Below are 20927 nucleotides of genomic sequence, written 5' to 3'. Positions count from 1 at the left end.
AGGCACTGCAGAAGTAAGGGTGGCAATACCACAACCCCCCCTACAATAACCTTACGAACCCCTCCCCCCCCCGCCTCCTGTTAGGGGGCTTATTCCTTCACCCACTCACTTCCCTGGTCCTTCTCGCATGAACAGAGAGCAACACTACCCGAAGTCCAAAGGTGCAAACAATTCGATGTTTATTGGGGTGAACTTCCAGCAAGCATGATTCCAGTTTCCTTCCTTAGTATCCTCCTTCCCAGCTCTGACACCACAAAGCCTTACACCTGTGTCCCTGTTCCCATTCCTGCCCTTAGCCAAACATGATTCCAATTTCCTTACCCCCATTCCCTGTTCCCATTTCCCCCACCTGCATGCCCAACCTCCTACTTCCTGATTGACTGCAGACTATATAGTAAAACTTGAGTTCTGCTTAGCTATACCTTAACCAATCATTTTCCTGAAATTTAACTAACCAATCCTAACATATTGTAACATGATTATGTAACCAATTATATCCCACCACCTTAATTAGTTTACACCCAGCAAAATTAATTATACAGCAGACAGAAACAATCACAGAACCAGGCAGAGGTTATACAGACAAACAATAGCAAAGTGGGAACTATAATGACAGAACAATACAGAAGTGAGGATTTCACATCCCAGCTATTGATAAGTGAGTTTTTGCCAGACAGGATGCTATCAAACTAAGTTTCCTTTTATATTTTCCAGGCACTTCCCTTTCTCTGGAGGTGACAGGCACTATCAGGACAGGATTGTATTCCTAACAGCCCAATAGCACCTTATTTCAATGTGACTAGTTTGGAATGGGAGGATGTGACTGTTCACTTCCCAGCTTATGGCTGCCTGTGTTGCTTAGCCAAATACCCCTACAATAACCTTACGAACCCAACCCCACCCCCCCGCCTCCCAACTCCTTATTAGATCAGGATCCCTGCAATTACAACACAGTATGCATCCGATGAAGTGAGCTACAGCTCACGAAAGCTTATGCTCAAATAAATTGGTTAGTCTCTAAGGTGCCACAAGTACTCCTTTTCTTTTTGCGAATACAGACTAACACGGCTGTTACTCTGAAACCTGTAATTAAAACACTGAAGTTTCAGATTTAAATAGCTGAAATCATGAAATTTAAGATTTTAAAAATCCTATGACCATGAAATTGACCAAAATGGACCGTGAATCTGGTAGGGCCCTAGCTATAGGGTGGGAGGCAGGATTCCCTGAAAGAAGACATTGTCAGCTCTCCTCCCCCTTTTGTAGGGACCTTAGATTATCTGAACCTTTACCAGACAGGAAAGCAGATGCTGGCGGCAGCCCCAATTGCTGTTTGTCCTTGGATTGCTATTTTGTGAATGGCTTGGATTTTTGGAAGGTGGGATTTTCTGAATCTGTGCTCAGTTTGACTTTCCTGGTGTCCATGAGACTGTCCTCAATATTTGTGATCTTTGAAGTACATTATTTATTTCAATCTATAGATATGAAAGACATGTCCACAGCTGTAGGGGCTCCGATTATGTATAATAAAAATCCAAACAGAATTATCTACCCAGAAGCTTAGGTGAATACTGGTGCACTGTGGATTCTTACCGACTTCTTAGCTAATGAAATACTCTATCACAACCATACCCTCAGTTCTTCTCCAAAGCCTTAGCAAATAGAGGATAGAAGTAATTCCTCACAGCAAGAAAGATTCTGAGGTTGGGTGGAAGTTGTCTGTGTTTATGAAGAGGTTTTATGGCTGAAAGAGTTTTGCAGGTATGTCTTTGTAGCTCCTAGGCCAGGCTAAAGAAGCAGGTTCCTTTTTGTGCCTTCACAGTTGTGGCATAGGATTGTAAAAATTCCTTGTGGAAAAACAAGTCTGTCTGATCATGCTTTTCACCACAGATGTCCAGTTTTTCTTTCTTCCGTTCTTGCTTTTTCTGCCAGCAGTTGTCCAAGAACCAAGATATTTGTGTGGGCAGTGGCCTGAGAGAAGGTGTTTGTCTGCAGCAGTCATCTGGGTTTCATTGTATAAAGAGATTAAATGTCCTTGGGTTGTACCAAATATATGGAGACCTTTTTCTTTTACATTGTCTCATTAACCATAAGGCACAAAACAGTATTTCACGAATTGTTATAAACACAGCTTCCTTTGTATTGATTGAATCCTAGCTTGTTTTCATGTTGAGGAGTCTTAATCTGTATTGTGCAAGAAAGTAAAGTGCTTCTCTTCTGTATATTTATTGTTAAAAGATTTAGTTGATTAATTCAGTGAGACGCTGAATTATTTTTTTGTTTAACTGTATGGGTTTCTTTGTATAAATCCAGCCACAAAATCTAAGGCTTCTGGGGCTGGTAGAATGACACTTCTTTTCTCAGGATTAATTCACTTATTTCAAGCCCAGTATCAAGCAAAAAATAATTAAAATATACATTTCATGTTTTCTTTACATATAAATACTCTGTCACTTGCTCTGTCCCCCTTCACACTCCCAATTAGCATGGTAATCCTAAGCAGTTTTGCGTGGGGCTTGTGTAAATCGGTTAACTGTTAATCTGATTTAGTAAAGAAGAGTTTTGAGGTTTACATTAACTTATTTTTGTATAAGGTATACTTCTGCTTCCTGACCTAGCTGTAATCAGAGGATGAATAGTGAACAGCTGCTTCTGCAGCCGATGCCAAGGCTGCTTCTTGGTTGCAGTCTGGACTAGAGAGCTGCATTCCCCTCCTCTTCCTTAATTTTCTCAGGGCATATCTACAGTACAAACTAAAATCGACCTGTGTTATGTTGACTTAGAGTCACCACAATAATTACTGCAGTAGTTCATGTCCATGCTGACCTCCTTCTGTCATTGTTGCGTGTCCTCACCAGGAGTGCTTCCACCAACTTAAGAGGGGCAGTATAAAAAGGTTGAGAGCCCATGCTCTCAGCTCTGCGCAATTCCCCTCCGGGAGCCCAGGCAGCTGCCCCCCCGGCAGGGAACCTCGGTGCAGCCTTGGCAGGGAGCTGGGAGCCCAGGCAGCAGCCCAGCTGGGGACCAGGAGCCCCAGTGACAGCTGGGCTCCAGCTGGAGCCTCTGCACCCTCCCCAGAGCAACAGCAGGAGCTGTGAGCAGTTTTCTTGTCAATTTCATGGCTCCATGCTGGAATCTTGACATTAGCAAGAACAACAGCCCATGTACTCCATTTCTTTCAGCCCATGTTTGTAACCCACAGGGTCTACAAGGATACTACTTCACCCTAACTACACAGATATAAGCCCTACGCCTCTTGTGGAAGTTGAGTTATGTCAGTGTAGTAGGGCACTTACATCCAGGGGGTGGGGGGAGAGAAGCAAGGCTGTAGTGTGTACACTGACATAATTAGGTCTTATGCCTTAAGTTGACCTAACTTTGTAGCATAGACCCAATACCAGTCTCTGTCCATCCTTTGGTTCAGCATACAATCCAAGCCATGTCTCCTTTTATTTTAAGTTTTCTTGCTAGATCAAGGGACAATAGTTGAATTGTTTATAATTAGTTAGCGCTGTTAATATTTACACTACGAAACTGTCCCGAGTGTGTGTTCCTACCTTTCCTGAGCATAATTTTTTGTCAGGCTGATTAATTTAAAGCTTATTAAGTGTTCCTGTTTAATTAAATGTGAAGTGGTTTGACTAGAATGGCTAGTTCAGTACCTGCTGAATACTGACTTTGAGGTATCTTTATTCTCTGAATTGGTGCAATTCTAAATGTAGGATAGTTGTTCTAAGACTGTACAGAGGTGAGTTTGGAGGAGGGGCATGGTGGTGCACCTGAGGAGATCTGGCCATTATCCTGAATGTATTTATAAGCCTGATGTCACAAGGAAATAAGACAAAATTTCTTCTCGATAAGTATATTGGTGGGGATGGGGTAACTTTCTTTACTTGTCTTTGTCAGTTTGTTTTTTATTTGATTTTTCCACCCAGTCTAATGTTATGAATATATTGAGATAGGGTTAGAAAACTTTTAATGACAGATCTGAAAGTTCATTGCTATTTCTGTACTGTTAAAGTGGCTCTCTCTTCTGTGAGGATTTTGAATGTCTCATGAGCAGACAGGTCCTCAATAGTTGTGCTGTAGCGAGGTGGTGCACATACTGGAATACTTGGTGTGTATTATGTTGACTTGACCACTTTTAAAGATGATTGAGTTGGTTTTGACTTTATCTGTAAAATACTTTGCATCTCCTCTTATGTGTCATTTTGCATGTAGTGTATAATGCACAGCACATTCCATCTGCCAACCTAAACACTTGAGCTGACCCGCTTAGCAAATGAAATGTGGAAACCAATATATTAATAAACTTGAATAACTTTAAAAAAAATCTAATCTGTGCCTGAGACACTATACACCAGAGACGAATCTTGTCTGCGAAGACTATATACAATTTATTATAATTAATTTGTAGCCATAATTCTACTTCTAACTTCAAAATTAAGAAGCATAGAATCATTTTGCAGTTTAGAAAATTATACTGATTAAAATAGGCAAGCCCATTATGTCTTCAATGCCAAATATTTTGTGACAAGAATTTTGTTAAAATTCAATTCCATTCCATTCAGTATCCAATATCTATAAAATGAACACTTAGAGTTTGCAGTCAAACCCTTAAAGTCAGAAAATACTAGGTTAAGGTTTCATTTGGAACCTTAATTCTGTCCCTCTGTGCCTTATGCATTACAATCTAACTACATATTTCTAACACACCAAATCATAATTCTTTTTTCCCCTGGCACATGTAGCACTTTAGATTTCTTTTCCTCTTGTTTAGTTTTGCTAATTTCATTGTTTTAGTGGTCCAGCATCTCTCTATTGGCACTTTTTTTTTTTAAGTATAACAGTTGCACTTTAAGTTTCTTCTCCTTTAGAAACTTCCAAAACTTTGTCTGCTTGTGGGAGATTCCCTCAGACATTTAGAATAGAAAATACAATTGAAGCCAGTGTTGTTTCTCAGAACAGAAGAAACTTGATAGTCTCTAATTAGCAAAAGACACATACACGTGTACAGTACCTAGATCTCTTTTAATGGTAACTTAATAAAGAAGTGTGTGTGTGTTGTGGTTTTAGCTTGTAATTTACCCCAGTAGATAATTTTTTTCTTTTTAAAGAAATTCTACATAGCAGGTACAAAACCAGGGCTTCTGTAATTAGAAGGTAGTTGACTTTGTTACATTTGACTGAATTATTTCACTCAGGGAAAAGGAGAAGCTGTAGGGAAACAAATCACTCTATAGTTAACTCATGCTATTAGATCAGTTTCTGATATCCACAGTTAAGCCTTGACAGAATCCCTTGACCTATCCTCCATTAAGTTATCTAGTTCTTTTTTTGAACCCTGTTATAGTCTCGGCCTTCACAACATCCTCTGGCAAAGAGTTCCACAGGTTGACTGTGCAATGTGAAGAAATACTTCCTTTTGTTTATTTTAAACCTGCTACCTGTTAATTTCATTTGGTGACCCCTAGTTCTTGTGTTATGAAAAGGAGTAAATAACATTTACTTTTTCAACAGCAGTCTTGTGTTCATTGATACTCTGTGTCCAAACTGAAATGCTTCTGAACTGACAGTAAGCATTTTTTTTCAAGAACTAAATACATTCAGAAACAGAACTAGCAAGACCATTTTCAAGAGTACCAACTGATAACCCCCTATATTACAACTTCTACTGCACCACAAAGAGGAGAAATTATAGGACACATCACTTACTTGCAAAAGCCTCAGCCACTTCAGAAGTGCCAGAACTGTCAGGTGCTCCCTACCAAGATTCCAAATTTTTCAGCTTTCCTGTGACAACTAAAACGCAGTAAGACTGTAAGGGGCGCACTTACCTCTCGCGAGCGCTCCCCTTGGCTGAGTGCATGTGCCTGTACTCACTCACTCTCCCTGTGGTGTGTCTTTGGTGACTGAGCCCTCTGGCTGAGTCACATGCAGTCCATCTATGTGATGAAAGCAAAGCAAAACCCCTTTTAGGGTATAGGTCCAACAGGGGTCTCTCTCCGTAACATCTCCCACAAGTTGTCCTTGCTCTGGGATAGAGTTCCCAGGGTTCCCTCCCTGGTGACAAAGTCTTTGCCCTCTTAGGGCCTTTCTGGCCAGAGCTCTCCAGCTAGGTTGCTGTAGTTTAGTGCCCCACTCTGAGGTGCCTCAATGTCCAGGCCACTTCCCCCAGAGGCTGATGGGAGTGGGGGTTGGGGGGACCCCGGCCCGCTCAGTACTCTGGGTCCCAGTGCAGGGACCCCGTAGATAATAGCTTTCTGCTGTGTCCCTTTATCTAAGTCGCACTGCTGCTCTAATTCCCTGGGCTACTTCCCCATGGTCCAGGGCTGTCTTCACACTTACCTCAGAGCCTTGTCCTGATGGAGTCCCCACAACCAGCTCAGGGCTCCTCCTCACTCTCCCCAGTTTCTGGCAGTACTACCTCGTCTGAGGTCCTGCAGCTCCCTCAGCCAGCCACACACCATCCATGCTCCTCCAGCTCTAGCAAGGAACTGGAACTTAAGCCCTGCAGCTCTTCTTATACTGACCTGCTGAGCCCTGATTGGCTGTGTCCCACACAGCCACTCTAGGCAGCTTGGAGTACCCTCTTCACTGCCCTTTTGTGGGGCAGGGTGTGGCAGGGCCACAAGGCCTCCAGCAGGGGGCTTCAGAGTTTCTGATATTCCCCGTCACAAAGACTATCTGTGCTATGTAGGCAATCATAATTTGGGGTGTATCATAACATGCTGATTTTTTTTTTAATGCAAATTCTATCAGTATATATTTAATACTATTCAGTTTATTTAATTCAGTAAAATCTTCCATTTTCCATAAGAACCTCAACTTCAGTTTACCTGAAACAGCTGCAGAATTTTACTTGCTGCAGAATTCGGTGCTGTAATGTGGGCTTTATTGGTGCATGGGTTTCAGCCTTGCTTGTGGACAAGACAGAGCTAATCCTTGTAGTTCCAAAAATGGACGTTATTGTTTCAGATGGAGACTGAAAAGAGAGGAAGTTCCTAGTGGAATAATGCTGCATGTAGGGTGGATAGTTGTCCCTTAGGCTGTCATGGACAAAATTTGTTTCAGCTTTTGAAAAGATTTTGGAAAACCTTGGAGCATGAGTCCAGCCTGGATTTTTGAGTTGGAGCCAGGCAGATGACAAAAAAGGCTGATTTAGCCAAGTTCTTCCCTCTTTAGGCTTAGCTACTTCTGTTTAAGTTGTCATGCACGATGTAGCTGGAATACCAAAAAGAAGCTTGGTGAACATTGTAGTTCCAAACATTAACTGACCATGCCAACTGCCTCTAATTGTTCAAAAGATTTAATATATTAAAAAAAACTTAGCAAAATTGTACCATTTTAACAAACATTACTTATTGGTTCTCCATCTATTAGGTTAACCATAGGGGAATCACATAGTATCTGTGATGTCACAGTTAACTTAGAGCAAGTCAGACATTCTGAAATGTGAGTAGGTAGTTTTGTAAATAGTCATCTTAGGTTGTAAGACTAGCTGTTTATGTAAATAGTATGTACCAATACTAGCTTAGATAAAATAAGGGTTATAAATGGTGCTTCAGGCAGGGTGGAATGATTTAAAACAAGAAGATGTAAATCACAGATTTGCATCAATAGGAAAGACTTGACTAAGTCACTGACTTAACTTTTTTTGTTTTCCTCCCCAAAACAGTTCTCATTAGTAGCAGGGCCAAAACCTACTTTGTTCAAGCAATGAGATGACTTAATTTAACATAGTACATCTATTTTTATGTCACGATAAAGTGTTTTGTAGACACAGTTTATCAATATATCTAAACTTTATTGCTATAGAATTAATTTGAGTATTGCTAGAAGAATCCTGTTAGAATCTATTTGTATTACATCAAAATAACACTAACATTACATACATGTCTGGGTGAACTAAATACTATTTCCCGTAACAACTCTCTAACCTTCTTGGTATCATCTTAAACCATGAACACTCATCCTACTACTTGTGTCTACAGATCTGCCTGTCACCACTTCTGCAATATTGTCTATGTATGCCTAGGTGCTATTGCCTCAGTTTAATCTATGCTGAATTCTCATCCATGTTTTGGTCCTTTTGGTTATTGCAGTGTATCCTTTCAGATAACCTCCCTAAGTCCAAACGCTCAAAATTCCAGCATATGTAGAATGCTGCTGCCTGAAGCCTTCCATGGTTCAAAACATAACCACGTATTGCCCTATCATGAAGCAACTTTACTACCTCACCAGTCAACTTACAATCCATTTCAAATTCATTCTACACTTTTTTAATGCTTTCATGTTGTTCCATTGGCTGACGCCAGCTGACCTCCTGAACGTTATCTATTTTCCACCTAGTGGAAGTATAGTACTGCCTACTTGTAGTCTTGCCAATGTTGGTGGAAGAGTCTTCTCCTCTGTTCTAAACAAGGATATATCAGACTGTAGCTCATGCCAATCTCCTTTCACATTTCAGTTGAAAATAACCTTTATTCTTGTCTGTCTCAAAAGAATACCAGCTAGATTAAATCTAGTCAATTGTTAAAAAGCTTCAGTTATTTTAGATACCCAAGTTGCCCTGCCATATATGGCTTTACAGATTTATCCCTCTCATAGCTTCCCTGTTGCTGTGCCAGACCAACACAAACATGGGAAACTACCTATGCAGTGGAAATTGGGAAGGTGCCTAGAGCACTGGGTGGGTACCTATAGGTGTAATTTATTTTATTCTGATTTATTTAGTTTTTTAAACTGACTAGACACAGTTGTTTCAAATGCACAAAGTAGAATATTTTACTTACTGGTATATATTTAAAATTACTGTAATTGGAGAGAAAAAAGTAGGTAAAAATTTCAGTCAGATTGACAAGTTTACTGTCCTATTAATTTTTCTGTCTCTATAGATCTGTGGCTCAGATTGCTTCCACTAGTGGCAAGATTATGATTCCATGTTCCAGCTATTTTGTCCTCATATTTAGAAATTAAGATATTAACATATTGAGAGTTTTCTTGTTATTCCTGGTATAAAGCATGTTGTGCCCTTTCCTATTTATTGGATATTTGTACTGTATACACTAGAAATTAGGGATGTTTGCCAACTTGTTTCCCATATTCCATCAAGTTTTAAATTGCTCCAAGAATTAAGAGAGTAAACGTAGCTATCAGAGAGGAGCATTGTAATAGCAAGATTCAGCATAGAAGTGAAAAGTGCTTTCAGTACCACTGAAATACACACTGGATAGCCTTATTACTGATGGCTACAGAAACAATTTTATATTTGTCTTCCTGTATGGTTACTCCCTTTTTAACTGTTACTTAAAAATACTACTTCCTTATTTCTTTTAATTTTGAGGATCTTTGATTCCCAGTGATTAGTAGCCTAACATTAACAATTCAACTGTCACATTGTTTAATAAATTCTGTGTACTCCCACAAATTTTATAAAAAGAAAACTCAAAGGAAGGCATCAATACTGTTATACACAGGAGCGTGCAGTTCCTATACAATATTTGGATGCTTAAGCAACTCTGCAGTAAAAAAGGGCAAACCACTGCAAAATGCTCTAAGGAAGTTCCCATTCCATTAAGTCATTTCTTCACAAATATTACACTCTGTACATCTAAATTCTTGATCTTTCAGAATGCTATAAGTAGAAGAGAAAAATTACTGATATCCTAAATATCCTGTGTGCATGTTGTTACTGTGCTGCATACTGTGCATTACCTGACATGCATCAAAAAACTGGATTAAATTCCACCCCCCTCCACCCCCCCAGCAAGCCCAGACAAGCCCCAACTTCAAAGGGAACAGCATTTATGTATAAACCTGGATCATCTTGCTAGAGCCTATTAATGTGTTTTCTAAGTTAGCTCTGAGGTACAGTGGCAGCTGGTAATGAGGGACTTCACTCCAACGATAATATCCCTTCTCCTTTTTTTAAACAAAGCTGTGACAGATACCTTTCTTCTCCCCTTTCTCTGCAGCCCTGTAAGCCCGTGGGGGGAAAAAGTATATTAACTTGAGCTAAAATCTTAAGGGGCTTATTTACACACAAGTGCTGCAGCAGTGCCGCTGTAGGGCTTCAATGAAGACGCTACCCCATTGGGAGTGGTTCTCCCATTGGCACAGATAATCAACTTCCCTGAGAGGTGGCTGATGGGAAAATTCTCCTGTCAACCTAGTGCAGTCTACACTGGGGGTTTAGGTCGATTTAACATGGTGGATTTTTCACGCCCCTGAGCAATGTAGTTATACCAACCTAATTTCCTACTGTAGACCAGGCTTTAATGTTTCATAGCAGACATGACAAGAACTTTGTTTTTTGGACAGAATTTTCAAAACATTTAAATGACTTGGGAGCCCAGCCCCACGTCCCTTCCGTAAATGGAACTTAGGAACCTAAGTCAAGTAGACGCTTCCGAAAATTTTAGCCCTCATCATTTCCCTTAACTGAGTTTTCATTCACAAATTGAAGTTGGCGCCTAATATTACTGTTATATATTTTTTTAAAAAGTCAATTATTATCCTCATGTACATACTTGAGAATGACACAGAAGTTCAAAACACACTCCTTCCCCCTACTCTAAACAAACATTTTTTCATGATCCTGGATGAGATGTATTGACATCACATCTAAAATTTCTTTAGTTGTAGAGAACTACATAAACAATATTGGGCACCCTCTCTACTTAGAAGGTTTCAGTGTAGGTCTGAATGAAAAGGCAGTCATTCTTGATGAAGCAGGAACAAAGTTTTGTACAGCATTTTCATTTTAATGCCTCAAAGATCAAGAAAAATAATTTGGTACGCTGAGGTTGCTAGATAAGAGCATTAAAAATTGCTTCTTTCCTTTTATTTTCCACTTCACAGCTTCTAGGTACAAACAAATTTCTAAAATACTTTCAAATTACAATTCTTTTTATTTATGAAAAATTGTTAAATACAGAATGTCTTTGATATTTTCAAAAAGAAAAGGAGTACTTGTGGCACCTTAGAGACTAACCAATTTATTTGAGCATGAGCTTTCGTGAGCTACAGCTCACTTCATCAGATGCATACCGTGGAAACTGCAGCAGACTTTATATATACACAGAGAATATGAAACAATACCTCTTCCCACCCCACTGTCCTGCTGGTAATAGCTTATCTAAAGTAATCTTCAGGTTAGGCCATTTCCAGCACAAATCCAGGTTTTCTCACCCTCCACCCCCCCACACAAATTCACTCTCCTGCTGGTGATAGCCCGTCCAAAGTGACAACTCTTTACACAATGTGCATGATAATGAAGTTAGGCCATTTCCTGCACAAATCCAGGTTCTCTCACTCCCTCACCCCCCTCCAAAAACCCACCCCCATACACACACAAACTCACTCTCCTGCTGGTAATAGCTCATCCAATTGGAGAGTGGTCAGTTTGGATGAGCTATTACCAGCAGGAGAGTGAGTTTGTGTGTGTATGGGGGTGGGTTTTTGGAGGGGGGTGAGGGAGTGAGAGAACCTGGATTTGTGCAGGAAATGGCCTAACTTCATTATCATGCACATTGTGTAAAGAGTTGTCACTTTGGACGGGCTATCACCAGCAGGAGAGTGAATTTGTGTGGGGGGGTGGAGGGTGAGAAAACCTGGATTTGTGCTGGAAATGGCCTAACCTGAAGATTACTTTAGATAAGCTATTACCAGCAGGACAGTGGGGTGGGAGGAGGTATTGTTTCATATTCTCTGTGTATATATAAAGTCTGCTGCAGTTTCCACGGTATGCATCTGATGAAGTGAGCTGTAGCTCACGAAAGCTCATGCTCAAATAAATTGGTTAGTCTCTAAGGTGCCACAAGTCCTCCTTTTCTTTTTGCGAATACAGACTAACACGGCTGTTACTCTGAAACCTTTGATATTTTCATTACACTTAATTTTGACTAAACATACAAAACACATTTTCAGATTGAAATATCTTACTAGGTTTAAATAAAGTCAAATCAATTTTCCCTAGAGAAGAAATCCTACATTTTTTAAAGATACTATCTGCACAGGATTCTGACTTGTGGGTGTGGTGCTTCCTGTGTGATGGTATCTTGAAAGGAACAGAATTACTGGTAAGAACTCTGAAAGTGCACATTGGATATTAGACATGATGTACATTTGGAGAAGACTGTCAAAAGAAAATGTCTAATCTGTTTTTGTTTTATCATTGCAAATAGGAAGATGGCGATTCTACTTGACTTTGGACGTTTGGCCTGAGTTCTGATGGAGCTGGATTTTTCTTGTTTTTCTTATGGGAAATGTTTGAATATTCATGCTGTGAAAGAAGAAAACATCCAATGGCTTCAGAATCTATGACCCCAGAATCAGCAAAACACTATCAAATAAAAGGGAAAAGGCAGCAGCAGCAACAACAGCAGCAGGATAGATCTCTGAACAGTGATGGCGAAGAAATCTTCGTATTTGAAGCAAATGAAGCTTGGAAGGATTTTCATAGCTCTCTTCTTCACTTCTATGAAGCTGGGGAACTCTGTGATGTTACATTGAAGGTGACGGATAAAACGATTCACTCTCTTTTCCCATTACCCACATCTGTTATGTTAATAGTTTGTGAAGCATGCTCTAAAATGTGCTGCAGTTTTAATCATCTCTTGCAAATTATTACAATCCCCTGATTTTGGGGTATTGTTAAAGGCTGCTTGTGATTCTGTGAACACTACTGGCAGCTCAGGAAGTTCAGGCTGAGATGCTGAAAATTAAAAAAAATCTTTTTCCAAGAATCCTAATATTCCTAATTCTCTGCTAAAGAACAAAACAAATGACTGGGGGGAGAAGTGGGAATTTACTATGCGGGTGTTAAGCAACATTATTTATTCACTAGCTGTTGTTGCATTGTATCCCTTATTCTTCATCTGTACATTATCTATAGTGTAAGTTTTGTGATAAGGACCCCTTTTTATATAGCACCAAAACAGCATTAAGTGCTTTAGATAAATATTAAGCATGGAAGATTAAAAGAGATGGTGGGGTAGTTCCACTCCCCAGATAAGAGGCAATGCCCTAGTGAGAAGCTCATCCCCTATGCCACCCTCAGGTGCTCAGTTTTCTATCAGAATGGTGTCCCTGGATCCTATTTGGGGACTCCATGTTTTCCATAAGCCTCTGCCTAATGGATATCTGATAGATTTTGAAACTCTGTCCTCCTATCCACTTAACTGATGGAAAAGAGAAGGTATAATTCATCCCCATCCAGAGCCTACTATGAAGAGATGCAGAGGAAAGACATTTCTGCTACTCTGTTCTACTCCCACACTCCATTTTGGGGGGAAAAGGGATCTGAGGCAGTCCTCTTCTTAATTAATATATTCATTGTCTATTGCCACTACTGGTAGGAAAGCTAAGCACAGCAGCAGAACAAAGAGACACAATTCTTGACAGTACTTGTGTTGAGCTCTCCAAAGAGTTTACAATCTAAGACATTCTCCTATCCTGAGGATGTTGCCATATGAACAAGTCATTGTTGGAAGGCAGGATATTGGCAGATACATACCAACCCTAACTCTCTCCCCATTTTTTATTCTGCTATCTGAACAGCTCCTTCTGGAATAATCTCATTGTTTGTTTCCAGTTACCCATCCTCATGTCTCTCCCTCCTTTCCCCCTTTCTCCTTCTCTCTTCCCCACCCCCCTTAATCTGCATACTGTAAATGTTATTTTAAATGTCTTATGCTTACCTCATTATATGTTTGTTATCCAATTTTTTTGATAGCTTACACATCTACAAAAATGTGATTTGAATTATATTTTATTGCAGTGGATTGAGCCAATTAAAAAAAATCCAAACAATTAGCCTGTATCATTTAAGTAGGAGTTTCTTTTTTATCACAAGCTAGCTCACTTTAACTGAGCTGCAGTGAAGTCATAATCATGTTGAATATCGGTCTGTTATGAAAATGATTTTGATATCACAAATTGAGCCATCTAGCTTCACTGCAGATTCAAGAAGGACTAAGGCTGTGAGGAAGTCCTGTTGAAATGCAAATAATTAGCCAACTTTGCTAGAACAGGTATTTAAAACAATCATACTACAAGTAATTGAAATCTGAAATACTGAATTTGGAAGCTTTTTTTGCCCCAAGATAAACTCCTTAAAAATATCATTTCTGTCAGAAAATTTTGTAGCTATTAAGGTTACAATTTTGTAGCTATTAAGGTCACTAACTGACCAAGGATTAAAGAAAAAACTCTTAAATTTGTTTATTTTATGCATTTGGTAGCACTTCCTGTATAATCTGTTTCCCTCTGAATGGTGAAGGGGCCTGGCTTTTTCAGGCTCTGTAAGATGGTGTTACAATTAAGACCTGCAGCTGCAGTTACCCACCACTAGGCAGATGTGTGCACAGAGATGGAGGGGAAAGAAAAGCTGGGCCGTTATATTTAATGTTGTTTTCAGGCCTGCCCAAAAGACGAGCTGGAGGGAAGAAAAAAGCCTTTTTTCCTCCAAATTTAAGTTGCCAATGGCCCTTTAATGACATATACTCTGAGAGAATTATCTCACTTTAACCTTACAGTTCCACATATGTTTCTTCCATAATGAGATATTTCAAGAACAGAGGTAGACTTTTTCCTTTAAGGAAAATGTCCTTCGATTTCTCTTTAGCAGAAGGCCTGGGACAACATTGGGCAGAGGACCACTTACGATGTTTTTGAAGTTTGTGTTGTGCTGTGACTCACTGGTGCATGGTTCTTGCACTGATCATAAATGTATAACCCAGGAGTGACAGACTAAGTCAAAGAAATAAGGGAACAGAGGCTTTTATGTTTAGTACTATAGATTCTAACAAAATAAACAATTTCAATTGATGTGGCCATTCAGTAGAATCTGTAAATATGTAAATCCTGAATCCTCTGTTCAAGTCAGTGCATAATACTGAGAGAAATCAAATGTCAAATCTGCTAAAACAGTAACAATGCGTTATTTCAACTAATGAAATACTATACCAGCTGATCAAATATCACACTGGGCCATAGTTCAGAGGAGCAATTTCTTGACATCATAAACGGTCACTTCTGGAAACAGCTAGACACTCATTACAGCGATGGGAGGGATTCCCCCATTGTTGTAGTTAATCCATCACCCCAGTAGGTAATAGCTAGGTTGATGGACTTAGCACCATTGACTTAGCACTGTCTAAAGTGGGGGTTAGTTTGACATAGCTGTGTATCTCCGGGTATGTCTACACTGTAGTTAGACACCCGTGGCTGGCCTGTGCTAGCTGACTTGCGTTCCCAGGGCTCAGGGTGTGGGGCTGTTTAAGTGCAGTGTAGATGTCCAGGCTCTAGGACCCTGCAAAGTGGGAGGATCCCAGAGTTTAGGCTGCAGCCGGAGCTAGAACATCTACACCACAGTTAAACAGCCCTGTGGGCACTGGCCAGCCATGAGTGTCTAATTGCAGTGGAGACATACTCTTAAGGGGTTGATTTTTCACACCCCTGAGGACATAGCTATGCCGATGTAAGTTCCTGATGTAGACCAGCCCTAATACAAAATCCCAGAAGGTATCCTTATCCATGGTTTGAAATCAGTTCAGCACCAAGTAGCCCAACTGTCCAGGGTAAAAAAATACCTATGCTGTCACTCCTCTGTTGTCTAAAAGAGTAAAACAGTTGGATGCTGTGTTTACTGCATTTATTTAACATAGTGTCAATCAACTTTCTATTTAATATGTTTAAAAAAATGTAACTCACTGTCTGTCTTCGTTATATGTATTTACCGTTAGAGGATTTTTTTAATCACTTGTCAAGGTTTTTTCAGAGAAGGTCACAAAAATGATACGGATATGGAACAGCTTCCACATGAGGAGAGATTAAAAAGACTGCAGTTCTTCAGTTTAGAAGAGAGATGACTAAGGGAGGATATAATAGACGTCTATAAAACCATGAATGGTATGGAGAAAGTAAATAGGGAAATATTATTTGCCCCTTCAAATAATGCAAAACTAGAGATTACTTGATGAAATTAATAAGCATCAAGTTTAAAATAAACATAAGGAAGGACTGCTTCACACAACGTACAGTCTACCTGTTGAACTTTTTGCCAGGGGATATTGTGAAGGCCAAAAGTATAACTGGGTTAAAAAAAGAATTAAATAAATTCATGGAGGTTAGGTCCATCAATGGCTATTGGCCAAGATGGTCAGAGAAGCAACCGATAGCTCCAGGTGTCCCTAAACTTCCAGCTGCCAGAAGCTGAGACTGCATGTCAGGGTCACTACGTAGATTGCCCTGATCAGTTCATCATGCCTCTGAAGCATCTGGCACTAGTCAATGTCAGAGGACAGGATACTGGGTTAGATGGACCATTGATCTGACCCAGTATGGCCATCCGTATGTTCACTTCTGGCTTAACTCTGCCTTTTTTTTTTTTTTTTTTTTTTGCCCTTTTTTTTTTTTCCCCTGTATAATAGATTTCCTTTTTCCTTCCCCTCAAATACTGTCTTTTCTTCTCTAACCAAAATCTCTCTAAATATCATTTCTAACAACACTTCATTCTCTCCTGACCATCCTCACACCTTCACACACTTGCACATCCATGCACATGTAGAGCTTGGAAACTTATTGAACACCTAATAGAGGACTAAACCTACGAGTCAAAAGCTGCTAAGAAAAAGTGGGGAGAGAGAGACACTCAGGAGCTTGGGGGCAACAGGGTTAAGAGAAGGGTTCTGAAAATCTAAAGGTAATAGGTTTCTGTAGAAATTGCTCTAAAAACATAGAGAATGGAATTCTTTCTCTAGGCTTTTTGAACCATCCTATAGAATTTTATGGAATGGATATAAATCTGTATTCTATAGGATTTTTCTAAAAAGTAAAAACATAATTAAAATTTGAGAATTTCTGTAAGGATGCTGTACAAAGAACTTGCTTGCAGACTTCATTTTTCATACCAGCCTCTAGTTATTGGCTGTGATAAATTTGAAGCCCCTCTCCCAACACTCCACCTACTAACTGGAGGGAAAAAAAACATTCACTGTTTTCCCTCTAACACCAGAATTCACACCTGTTTTCAGGCGTGGGATGCCAGCTGCTCTTCACCCAGCTTAGTAGGAATTGTGATCATGGGGTAGATGTCATCAGTACTGGGGAAGGGAAGGAAGAGGACTAAAAAACTTCCGTAAACAACTAATTGATGGGATTTGTCCACTGCTGGTTTTGATGGTTTGCCAGAGCCTTCTGATGACCATAGGATGTGCTAGACTTCATAAAGTTTCATTGTTCTAGATGTACATTCACTGCTTTGTTACTTCTAAAGTGGCTCTTGTTATAGGATCAAAATAGTACATATTGGATGTGTGTATTTGTGTCTGCATCAGAGGTTGTACTTGCTGACTAGACAGGAGTAAATGCTGAGATAGCCAGATTAGCTGGTAGTGAAACTCAGTTCCCTTAAAATTTATCTGTGTTGAGGATATCCACTAAGACTGTATAGATTGATAATGCTGTAAAACTCTGTAGTTAAGGGCTTTTCCTATCCCTTCCTATAAAATCTGGTGCTTAGGATGTACTATTAAAAAAATAGTTAAGATGGAATGGATAAAGATAAAGCAGTAGACAGTAGAATCTCAGACTTACGAACACCTCGGGAATGGATGTAGTTCATAACTCTGAAATGTTCATAACTCTGAAGAAAACTTTATGGTTCTTTCAAAAGTTTACAGCTGAACATTGACTTAATACAGGTTTCAGAGTAACAGCCGTGTTAGTCTGTAGTCGCAAAAAGAAAAGGAGTACTTGTGGCACCTTAGAAACAGCACTATGCAGAAAAAATATGCTGCTTTCTCTCTATTTTTTTTTTAGTAGTTTACGTTTATCACAGTACTGTACTGTATTTACTTTTTGGGGGGGGGTCTCTGCTGCTTCCTAATTACATACTTTTGGTTCCAGATGAGGTGTGTAGTTGACTGGTTCTTTTTTAACCCTGGTGTTCATAGTTCTGAGGTTCTACTGTATATCCCTGTTCTGTTCATCTGCTAAGCCTTTTCAAACATTGAGGCAAAACTTTCCTCATGACACCTCCGGGCAGCTCCATATTTGAGTTTATAGGTGATGCTGGAAACAGCCCGTTTCCTCAGCACATGTAGAAATTTTTTTTTGTGGTGCGGGTGGGGAGGGGTTGTAGCCAGTAGTATTTACAGCTACTCCTAGCTTGACATGAATCTTTAACTGTGGCTGTCCTAATTTTCTTCAGCCCTGTTTGTAGATTAATTAAAAAATAATACAAATATGCTCCCACGATTGTAATACAGAGAACTTGTCTCAAGATGAACACAGACCTCACTGATCAGTCACGGCATTATCCAAAACCTCGTTAATAGGTACAGGTTTAAAGCAAACAAAAGACAGTATTTCTTCACACAACGCACAGTCAGCCTGTGGAACTCTTTGCCATAGGATGTTGTGAAGGCCAAGACTATAACAGGGTTCAAAAAAGAACTAGATAAATTCACGGAGGATAGGTCCATCAATGGTTATTAACCAGGATGGGCAGGAATGGTGTCCCTAACCTCTGTTTGCCAGATGCAAAGAATGGGCAATGGGATGGATCACTTGATGATCACCAGTTCTGTTTGTTCCCTCTGCAGCACCTGGCATTGACCACTGATAGGATACTAGCCTAGATGGACCTTTGATCTGACTCAGTATGGCCACTCTTATGTAATCTCGTCCACCTTATATTTCTTGCTAGTAAACCTTTTTGGTTACATTAGATCTGGGTGGGCAAACTTTTTGGTCCTAGGGCCACACTGGGTACAGAAATTGTATGGAGGGCCAGGTAGGGAAGGCTGGGGGAGGCTATGCCTCCCCAAACAGCAAGGCGTGGCCTGGCCCCGCCCCCATTCCAGCCCCACAGAACCCCCCCAGAGATTTTTTGTAAGTTTCTATATTAGTTCAAAAGTGCTTTATACCAGAGGCATTTTGCCATTTTAAATGGCCACTGTATTTGTGAAAGTCATTTGTAGAAACTTCTGTAACTTTGCTTTCAATTAAAGCAAAATATATGAAATCTACAATAATTTACAACAAAGTGGGCATTAGTTGGCTGATACCCAAGAGAAAATATACAAAAACTATGTATAGGGCGTGCCTTTTTAGAAATGTGGAATCAGCATGTTGTGTTTTTTAAAAACATGCAAATACTCCTGTTTTTTAAAAACATGCAAATACTTTTTAAAAACATGCAAATAATGTTTGAATGCATTCTATAAATCCAAATAGAGCGTATTTTATGGATATTGATGTAATAACAGCTTCATATTTACCTGGCATATTTTCAGTGAATTTATATAATAATTTAATGTTGTCATTGATCTGACATGAGGTAGCATAAATCACAAGCTGTATTTCCTACAGGATGCTTCAAGTGTATTGGTAGTCTTTTAAAATATTGAATATGCAGCGTTCTGTGACAAAAGAACATATCCTTGCCAGTAATAAAGTATAAGCTTTAGACTTGGCCTGTTTTTGTGCCAGGATGTGGTACTGAACACAAATGTTGGGTCTAGAATTAATAATTTAATACAGTTCTGAGAAGGAAATCAGCTAAACAATGATCAGTGCTGAACTGAAGAGTAATACTTTAAAGACTGAATGATTTTGTGGAAATTAGTTTTAAATTGGCTTTTCTGATTACTAAATATAGTGTAAAAATAAGGAAATCAATGTGTTTAAGAAAGGAGGGATGTCAGTTGAGAGGCTGAACCATGAACACTGACTAGAAGATGGTTATTTTTGGTAAATCACATCTGACATCTGTGAAAGGCTGGTGTAGCTCTCAAATGTAGTATTAGTGGTACTCCACATACAGGGGCATAGATTGTTCATTTCCCTTATAGCACATTTTAGCCAATTTAAAAACCCATCTGTAGAATGAAATGTACATTATGGCTTGAGTTATAAGAGGGGAAACAGTACAGCACACTCTTTTTTTCACCCCAGTTCATTGATTTGAAAGGATGAAGAACCTTCATTCAAGAAAACGAACAGAACACCAATTTACAGTGCTGCAGTGTAACAGTTAAATACCATATCTTAAGTTTTCTTTAATTTGCACATGTCATGTCTCAATAAACCAAATGCTTGTGTTGAAACGAAGGTTTTGGTTTTCCAAACATGGAGAAACTTCTTTTAAAAATGAGCCATTCTAGTGGTGGCTTAACAGGAAGATACTATGCCTATAACATGGAAAAACAAATATTTAAGGAATTTGAGCTATACTATTTTGAGACTGTGGTAGCTTTATAAACTACTTTACCTTTTCTTTCTTCATCTGTGGTGTAACTGGGACTCCTTGAATGGAATTGTAGCTCTGCACGTCAGAATTGCTCAAATACTTACTTTGCTTGTTTCATATATTTAACTCTTTTATATAGAACTGTTTGTGCTTGCCAGTGCCTGAGGACACTGAGCACAGTATCACCTCCCTCCTCCCTACAGAAAAAACAGAGCAGATTTTTCTCCTCCTATCTTGGTAAAAACTTTTTAGTTATTGACTTGGCTGTACAATAGAACAGTAGAGTTTGTTATGCTGTCAGTGTAATTTTTATACATTGTGGCTCCCCTAGGGTTTGTGTTGATGATGGACCACTTCCTGTTCAAAAGTAAATCCTCCTTTCAAAACATGTGGAACATTACTCAGCCCCAAACTGCAGAAACAGAATATAGAATAAAATTTCTATTGTCATCTAATATAGGAGTTCGCAACCTTTTTCTTTCTGAGCCCTCCACCCCCCACATGCTATAAAAACTCCACAGCCCACCAGTGCTCCACGAGCTATTTTTCTGCAAATAAAAGCCAGGGCCAGCATTAGAAGGCAGCAAGCAGGGCAGTTGCCTGAGGACCCATGCCACAAGGGGCCCCACAAAGCTAGGTTTGTCAGTCTTCAGCTGCAGCCACAGAT

The 20927-nt window shown here is 39.6% G+C and overlaps 1 protein-coding gene across 3 annotated transcripts in view; it reads left to right on the top strand.

Moving 5' to 3' along the window:
• Positions 1–20927, top strand: part of KLHL8 (kelch like family member 8) — a 40981-nt gene that overhangs the window by 2516 nt on the left and 17538 nt on the right. For 2 of the 3 annotated variants that reach the window (XM_077815005.1, XM_077815002.1), the window contains exon 2: positions 12189–12518. In XM_077815005.1, the coding sequence (XP_077671131.1) occupies positions 12270–12518 (249 nt within the window). In that variant the 5' untranslated portion in view covers positions 12189–12269. The remainder of the gene's footprint in view (positions 1–12188; positions 12519–20927) is intronic. The other variant, XM_077815004.1, reaches the window with a different exon arrangement.

This window comes from Eretmochelys imbricata, chromosome 4, assembly GCF_965152235.1.
Source record: "Eretmochelys imbricata isolate rEreImb1 chromosome 4, rEreImb1.hap1, whole genome shotgun sequence".
Lineage (NCBI taxonomy): Eukaryota > Metazoa > Chordata > Testudines > Cheloniidae > Eretmochelys > Eretmochelys imbricata.
The sequence above is the reverse complement of the archived record's forward strand: the minus strand, read 5'-3'. Positions and strand labels throughout refer to the sequence as shown.